The sequence below is a fragment of the Chiloscyllium plagiosum genome, chromosome 14 (assembly GCF_004010195.1).
Source record: "Chiloscyllium plagiosum isolate BGI_BamShark_2017 chromosome 14, ASM401019v2, whole genome shotgun sequence".
NCBI classification, from domain to species: Eukaryota; Metazoa; Chordata; class Chondrichthyes; order Orectolobiformes; family Hemiscylliidae; genus Chiloscyllium; species Chiloscyllium plagiosum.
The window spans coordinates 73,442,339-73,451,180 of NC_057723.1; the positions used below are offsets into that span (position 1 = coordinate 73,442,339).

The window sequence follows — 8,842 nt, forward strand, 5'->3', positions numbered from 1 at the left end:
AGGAAGAAGGGCTCATGCCCGAAACATCGATTCTCCTGCTCCTTGGATGCTGCCTGACCTGCTGCTCTTTTCCAGTGACACATTTTCAGCTCTGATCTCCAGCATCTACAGTCCTCACTTTCTCCTCGAACATTCAGTGATTCTCATGTGAGAGCACCCACTTCCCTCTGAGTGACATTTCCTGAACTCTCACAATGTTAAAAGTATTCTGTTTCTTTTTACTTTTTCCTTCCAAAGTGAAGAAGTTTGCATTTCCCCATTTTATCTTCCATTTTCCATATTAGTGCCCGCTGAATGAACCTTCACTTCTCCTTTGCAACTTGCCTGCATCCTTAACCCTCAGCCTTGCTGCTCAGGCAGACCCTGCTCTTGTATTCAATCATCCCTCACACGGACAGTGACGTAGGACAGAAGGTTAAAGAAGACCTATTGCTGGCCAAGGATGTTGCTGATTTCTAACAGCTCCAACCAAAAATGCACTTTTCAGCATATTTCAGAACTAACCCCACCTTCATTTACTTCCCTGCAATTATCTGTAAAAATAAGTTTCAGAAGATGATGAGAAAAAACAGCAAATTACTCCTGCAAATTGGAAGTAAAACAGAGTGCTGTAAATACTGAGTAGATCCAACCACTGTCTCCCACAAGGCAACCCTTGAGAGCTACCTTACCTCTATGGCTTCATAACGGAATTTATCTTATATGTGCAGTCTTAATCCATGAGATCTTAAATCCTTGCAAGGGAAAAGAGGGTAATCCTATGTCCTGTACAGCTGCAACATGACCTCCCAACTCCTATATTCATTTCTACACAGGGAAATGAAGGTGCTGCAAAGTATAAACAATAATGCAATGATTTGAACTCCCTCCTTTTCTCACATGACACTCTCTTTCACCTCTCACTCCCATTGGTCCAACATTAATATGATTCCTCCGTTAAGTTCCTCTACCTGTCTCTTCACTTGAGTGAAACCACAGACTACCAGTCGCGGTAAATGTAATTGGAGCGGGGAGTTTCTCTGAGTATCCTGACCAACATTTACCCAACACCTAACACAAATGATCTCGTCAATTGTCGAACTGTTTTTTGGGGGGCATTTGTATGTCTCCATCTCACAACTCGGCGAAAGTGAGGACTGCAGTTGCTGGAGATCAGAGTCTGCCAAGGAGCAGGAAAATTGACGTTTTCATGCTGCTCGGATGCTGCCTGACCTGCTGTGCTTTTCCAGCACCACTCTAATCTAGAGACCATCTCACAACTGTTGAAAACTCTTAATTCAAAATGGCGAATCAGTTGTGGAATTCGTTGGAACACCTTGAGGTTGTGGAATGTGTGATTTATAAAGATGAGGTTTGCTTGGCTACATAACCTTCTTGAAAAACAAACTTTGCTCAAATCTTTGACCACTCTCTCTCTCTCGCATCTCCTTTGACCCAACAACCATATTTTTCTTTCACCTGTAGAAAATGCCAGAGGAGATCTCTGACTGGAGACACGTCAGTGTGGTTATTTTAACAGTTGAGTTTGTTTCTAACGAGGAACTTACATGATACATTGAGAGTGATGCTGGCTTTGTCAGAATAGGCGAATGCGCTGTAGGTGACTGAGCATTTGATGATCTTGTTGTGATCCTGATACGATGGGATGAAACGGAGACAGCTGCTGAGTACTGTTGGATCATCACTGCATTGTTCTGCCGACTGGTCAGGTAGACCATACCAGTTTAGACTGGTTTTTGTCTTTTCATCAATATTAGAGGAGGAACACTTCAAATTGGTCGTGACCCCTTCAACCAACTCTGAAGGTGAGATGACAGGTGTTCTTGGACGGGCTGCAGGGTAGTAGAAAGATAAGTGACAGATTTTCAAGTTAGTTCATGCCTCCTCGATCATGAAATAAATGATGAACATTGGCAGGTGACATTTGTACAAGACTGGGGTCTGTGCTGGGTCTCCTATTATTCATCATTGACAGAAATGACATGGGGGTTTGGGGGTTCAATCAGTAAGTTTACAGATGACACAAAGATTGGTCGGGCAGTTAACAATGAGGTTGAGTGTCTTGGGTAAGGAGAAGATTAAAAAAAGGGTGGTCAATTGGGAAGGTAAGTGGCAGATGGAGTGAAAGGTGTGAAGTGATACACTTTGGAAGGATTAATTTGTCAAGAAGGTATTCAATGAATGGCATGACATGAGGAAGTTCTGAGGAACAAAGGGGCCTCAGCATGTTTGCCCACAAGTCTCTGAAGTTGGAAGGGTATGTTAGGAGGGTGGTGAGAAAAAGGCATAAGGGAGATTTGTCTTTATCAATCCAGGTAAAGAATAGAATAGTGTTTGTTGTCACTTGTACCCAATGAATACAGTGAAATGTTTGTATGTCACCAACTACAGCATTGATTTAGATACAAAAGTACAGAGACACAGTTCAAGATTTGTTACCGAAATAAACATGCCCAGCATTACAGAAAAGAGTTCAGTACAGCAGACCACGCTGGCACTAGCTCCCAGTCCGAACCTCGCCCTGGCTCCACACCACATGCCACACTGAAAGGCCACTGCAGGAGGGCGGAAGATTGCGATGCTGAGAGACCCCTGCAGGAAGAGGCGTCAGCACCAGGCTGGGATGTCGCTATGCCAATGCTGGGAGGCCGGGAGGTCACTACGACAACTCTGAGAGGCTGAGAGGCCACCGTACCAACACTGGAGGCCAGGAGATTGGGAGGTTGGGAGGTCACTATGCCAACTCTGGGAAGCCAGGAGATTGACACACCAACTCTGGGAGGCTGGGAAGTTACCGTGGCAATGCTGGGAGACCGGGAAGTTACTACGCCAACTCTGGGATGCTGGGACATTGCCACGCCCATGCTGGGAGGCCAGGACTGCCACCTTGCCACACAGGGAGGTCGCGGCACCAGGCTGGGCAGGTCAGGAATTGTCAGGGATGTGGGAATCAAAGAGGAAAAAAAGGAGAGGAAGAAAGAAAAGCACTCGGAGGATAAAAAAAGAGACAAGAAAGAAGAAAAGGTGAAGAAAAACAGGCAGAGTGGATGGTCTCTGGCTGGAGTGTCCTACTCCAGAGCATTAGTGAGACCACCGCTAGTGTACTGTGTGTATCTCTGGTTGCTACATGACAGGGGCTTTGTGATTGAACTGGAGGGTGTGCAGAGGACACTCACCAGGATGCTGCCTGGGATGGAGATGCAAGGTATGAGGAGAGACTGGACAGGTTTGGGTTGTTTTTATTGGAGCAGAGAAGACCAAGAAGAAATCTGATTGAGGTGTAGAAGATTATGATGGATATTGACAGAGTGAATAAGGAGCAGCTGTTCCCCTCAGTTGAAGGCTCTGTCATGAGGGGACATAGGGTCAAGGTGAGGGGCAGCAGGTTTTGGGGGAGGTGGGGAAAGACCTTTTTACCCAGAGGCTGGTAATGGTTTGGAATGTGCTGCCTGGGAAGGTGGTAGAGGGGAGTTCCCCCACACCCTTTAAAAAGTACCTGGCTGAACACTTGGCACACCATAACATTCAAGGGTACGGGTCACACGCTGGTAAACGGGACTAGGTTGGAGGTCAGGTGTTTCTCACATGTCAGCACAGACTCGATGGGCTGAAGAACCTCTCTGCACTCTATGATTCTATGATTCTATGAAAATAACTCTCAGGCAGGAATAATTACCGTAAACAATGAGCTGCAAGCCTGGCTTTCCTGTCCAGGTGTCTTTATCTACTATCATAAATCTGAAGCAGAAAGTGTAATTGTGCTTTTTCTGAACATCTTTAATTCGAAGAGAACAGTTTTTCTGACCCAGATTTCCAATCCATTCTATCCCAGGGTCCTGATTCGGATTGTCACTGTTGTATAGTTCTTCAGAACCATCGAGGCATGGGTCTTTTAACCAAACGGCAATTATCTTGTGTGCAGGCTGAGGTCTATCAGGGTACCGGAAAGAACATTTAAAGGTCACAGATGACCCCTGCAATGCAGAAAGAGATTCTGGAACTGAAACACCCCATCCATTCGTAGACGAACATCCTGGGTAGGGAGTGGATAAAAGAAAAAAGCAAATATTGATATCACTGACCTCAAACCCACTATCACCATTGCAATCCAATTGGCTATGTATCATTTAATCTTTTTCCACATTTTTATGGTGCACTTAATTCAAAGATAAAGACCAAGGAAGTTGAAGCTCAATGGTAGTGCTCTTACCTCATTCCAACAGCAGGTTCTGTACAAACAGAAAGATTTGAGCACAAAATGTCCCATTTATGGAAGTGCTACATTGTTGTAGGTGCAGTTTTTTGAATGAGACCTTTGTTCTCAGTTAGACATTTAATGAAATCCCGCAGCAGTTATTCTCCCTGGTGCATTGGAGACTGAGGGATGATCTTATAGAGGTTTATAAACTCTTGAGGGGCATGGATAGGATAAGTAGTTAAGTTATTTTTCCCAAGGCAGCAGAGTCCAAAACTAGACAGCATGGGTTTAAGGTGAGAGGGGAAAGATTTAAAAGGGACCTAAGGGGCAACTTTTACACACAGAGAGTAGTGCGTGTATGGAAAGAGCTGCCAGAGGAAATGGTGGAGGCTGGTACATTTACAACATTTGGATGGGTACATGAATAGGAAGGGTTTAGAGTGATATGGGCCAAGTGCTGGCAAATGGGACTAGATTAACCTAGTATGTCTGGTCAGCATGGAATTGTTGGACCAAAGGATCTGTTTCCGTGCTGTACATCTCTAGGAGTATATGACTTTTTGAAGAGGAGAAGGGATTTCTACTTGGTGTCCTGGATCATTCAATAGAATCTCAAACTGATGACCTGGTCGTTACATCCTTATTGAGAATTGGGTCAGGAATCCAGGCCCCTCCAACTCACCAGTATTTTCTGTCAATAGTTAGCTACTGGAGATTGGCAAAACTGTAAATTTAGATCAAGGCATTATGTTTGTAGTAAGCTTTATTGCTTAATCTTGCTTCTCGGTCACTTCCATTGACTTTGAACTCTTCCACAAAAAAGGTATCTCATATGGGAATCTAATTGCAAAGCAAAAGACTGTACCTTATCAGTGAATTCGAATCACTCGATCAATGTCTTGTCGGTTATCATTGTTCAGAAACTGAATTGGACCAGCCATGTAAACATTGGCTTCAACAGAGGGTCAGGGAATTGAAAGTTTGCTGTGAATAACGGTGTCTCCAAGAGAGGTCAGAGGTTGAGAATACTGCGGCAAGTAACTCACCTCCCAATTCTTTTTAGATTAGATTAGATTACATTACATTACAGTGTGGAAAGAGGCCCTTCGGCCCAACAAGTCCACACCTACCCGCCGAAACGCAACCCACCCATACCCCTACATTTAGCATGGCCAATTCACCTGACCTGCACATCTTTGGACTGTGGGAGGAAACCGGAGCACCCGGAGGAAACCCACGCAGACACGGGGAGAATGTGCAAACTCCACACAGTCAGTCGCCTGAGGCGGGAATTGAACCTGGGTCTCCAGCGCTGTGAGGCAGGAGTGCTAACCACTGTGCCACCGTGCCGCCCACAAAGCCTGTCCGTGCCGCCCAAAAATTCCTCAAAGCCTGCCCACCATCTACAAGGCACAAGTCAGGAGTGTGATGGAATACTCCCCACTGTCCTGGATGGGTGCAGCTCCAACAATACTCAAGAAGTTTGTCACCATCCAGGACAAAGTAACCTCTGTGATTGCACTCCATCCACAATCATCCACATCCTCCACCACCAAAGCTCAGTAACAGCAGTGTGTACTATGGACAAGATGACCCACATAAATATCCCAAAGCTCCTCCGACAGCACCTTCCAAACCCACAACTACTTTCATCTAGAAGGTCAAGGGCAGCAGTTGCATGGGAACACCACCACGTTCAAGTTCCTCTCCAAGCCACTGACCATCCTGACATGGAAAAAAAAAGATCATTCCTTCACTGTTGCTGGATCAAATTCCTGGCACTCCCTCCCAAAAGGCATTGTGGGTCAACCCACAGCAGGTGGACTGCAGTGGTTCAAGAAGGCAGCTCACCCCCACCTTCTCAAGGGGCAACTAGGGATGGGCAATAAATGCTGGGCTTATCCAGTGTCACCCACAAATGAATAAGAAAGAACTCATCTCCTGTCTCCCCAAAGCTCATCCACTATCTACAGGATACAAGTAATGAGTAGGATGGAATACTGTCTACTTGCCTGGATTAGTCGATTACTCCACTAGTCATCCAGGCTTCCCTACTCCAGCCAGCCTTACCCTTTACTCCACAGGAACATCCTGGCCCTGGACCCTCATTGACTCACTTCGGAAAGCTTCCCACTTACCAGACATCTCTCTGCCTGCAAACAACCTCTTCTAATCAATTGTTGAAAGTTCCTCTCTGGGATCATCAAAATGACCTTGCCCCACTTTAGAACTTTAACTTGTGGATCAGACCTATTCTTTTCCATAGCTATTTTAAAACTAATGGAATTACGGTCACTGGTCCCAAAGTGCTCCTCTATTAACATGTCTGTCACCTGCCCTGCCTTGTTTCCCAATAGGAGGTCAAAGTTTGCCCCTTCTGTGGTAGACAAGCAGGAAACTGGAAGAACACAGTAAGCCAGGCAGCATCAGGAAGTGGAGAGGTCAACGTTTCGGCTGCAACCCTTCTCCACCTCCCTTCTCTATTGGGCTATCTACATGCTGCATAAGAAATTCTTCCTGAACACACTTAACAAATTTCTCTCCATCCAAATCCTCAGCACTGTGGCAATCCCAGTTATCCTAACTGATTACAACCTTGTTATTCTTGCAGCTATCTGCAATCTCCCTATATATTTGCTCTTCAACCACCAGCTGATTACTGGATGGCCTACGGTACAATGCTATCAAAGTGATCTTCCCCTTTTTAATCTCTCAGTTCTACCCACATAGACTCAGCGAACAAACCCTCAAGAATGTTTTCTCAGTACTGCTGTGATGTTCTCCCTGATCAAAATACAACTCCACCTCCTCTCTGGCCTACCCTACTACCCATCCTAAAGCATCTGTACCCCAGAACATTGAGGGATCAGCCCTGTCCCTCCCTCAGCTGTGTTTCTGTAATAGCTTTAATATCCCACTTACCTGAGGCTGGAATCAAGCCTGGGACCCTGGCACTATGTGGCAGCAGTGCTAACCACTGAGCCACTGTGCTGCCCATAATTTGCATCATGTCAGTAAATTGTCATGTTGTCAAAATATTCATTAGAAGAGGGGAGAAAAAAGACTGGAAGAAAAAGCAAACACAAATTAATGTTCTGATATAATGATTTGTGGAATTGGATACTCACCCTGGATGAGACATAGAACTATAAGTGCCAGGGTCCAGTGTGATGTGGTCATGGTGCAGATCTCACCCTCGATAGGACATGTACACACAGCAAACGGGGACAATCAGACTCATTGACACCTGCACAATAGACAAGGGACCACAGTGAACAAAGAGATGATTTACAACAGGCTGAACAATGGATGCTGAGTGAACTGCTACATATATCAGAACTGATCTCTCATTATACTTGTGGACTCTCACCCTGTCTACACCTCCTTCAGGATATTACAATAATTAAGTGACTATTGTAATTAAGAAAGACTTTAATGTTAACTATTACCATATTTCTTTATTTTCTATTTATTCTATGAAGTAACGTTTAACTTTTTAACTCTGTTCCTCTTACTACTTTGTAGCTAAGTTTTTCATACCCAGGTACCTTGGTACTTATGATGGCACCTTGTGTGGTGGCATTACACACTTATCACTGTACTCCTGTACTTCTACACCTGAGTAATACTGAACAATAAAATCTAAATCTAAATCTAAAACCCCTGCAAGCAATTCATTCAGTGCCTGGAGAGGATGAATCAAGTATCCAGGAAAGGGTTAAAATTCTGGACCCTGCAGAGAGCGATCCATGAGGAAATTTCACCGCTGTATGCAAGAAATGATACATTTTTTAAAAAAAATCTTCATTCCCTTTTATAAACTGATCATCAAAATATTGGAGATGATGGAATAAAGGCTGTCAGATGCTCAAAGGGTGGGAGGTCATGGACTGAAGTCTCCAAGTGTATGCTCAAACAAACATGGCAGAATAAGCAATGTTTAGAGGGATATGGGCTAAGCAGAGGCAGGGGGATTGGTTTAGTTTGGGGTTATGGTTGGTATAGACTGGTGAGACCGAAGGGTCTGTTTCTGTGCTGTATGACTCTTTGAGTCTATGATCTGTAGTGGGAGGCTCATTCACACCTTGAGAGCAAGGTCTCCTGCTCCATCGCCCCAGTGTGTCAATATACTCAATGCTGCAAGTAAAGCATGAAGGAGGATGCATTGGTGCATTGGCAGGTAGGGGCCTGACAGTGAATGGAAGCTGTCAAAAAGTGTGGTGTTGGAGAAGTATAGCCAGTGAGGCAGCATCCAAAGAGCAGGAGAGTTGGCATAAGCTCTTCATCAGAAATGTTTATGCTCTAGGGGCCTGACAGTGAATGGAAGCTGTCAAAAAGTGTGGTGTTGGAGAAGTATAGCCAGTGAGGCAGCATCCAAAGAGCAGGAGAGTTGGCATAAGCTCTTCATCAGAAATGTTTATGCTCGAAACGTCAACTCTCCTGCTCCTCGGATGCTACCTGACCTGCTGTGCTTTTCCAGCATCACATTTCTTGACTCTGATCTCCAGCATCTGCGGTCCTCACTTTCTCCTGGTGAATGGAAGCTCTCTAGGTTGTGGTGCAGGGCAGGGCATAAAGTTTGGAGAGTATCCTTCCGTCGCATATGGTGAGCAACTTCAAGGCTGTATTGATGGGACCATTTGA

At 45.0% G+C, this 8,842-nt stretch overlaps 1 protein-coding gene across 2 annotated transcripts in view; it reads right to left on the minus strand.

Annotated features, from left to right (window-relative positions):
• The window catches only part of LOC122556951 (sialoadhesin-like), a 30,726-nt gene that overhangs the window by 15,655 nt on the left and 6,229 nt on the right, over positions 1–8,842 (minus strand). For both annotated transcript variants that reach the window (XM_043704189.1, XM_043704191.1), the window contains exons 2-4: positions 7,327–7,445; positions 3,677–4,033; positions 1,548–1,832 (exon numbers count right to left, since the gene is read on the minus strand). In XM_043704189.1, coding sequence (XP_043560124.1) covers positions 1,548–1,832; positions 3,677–4,033; positions 7,327–7,378 — 694 coding nt within the window. In that variant the 5' untranslated portion in view covers positions 7,379–7,445. The remainder of the gene's footprint in view (positions 1–1,547; positions 1,833–3,676; positions 4,034–7,326; positions 7,446–8,842) is intronic.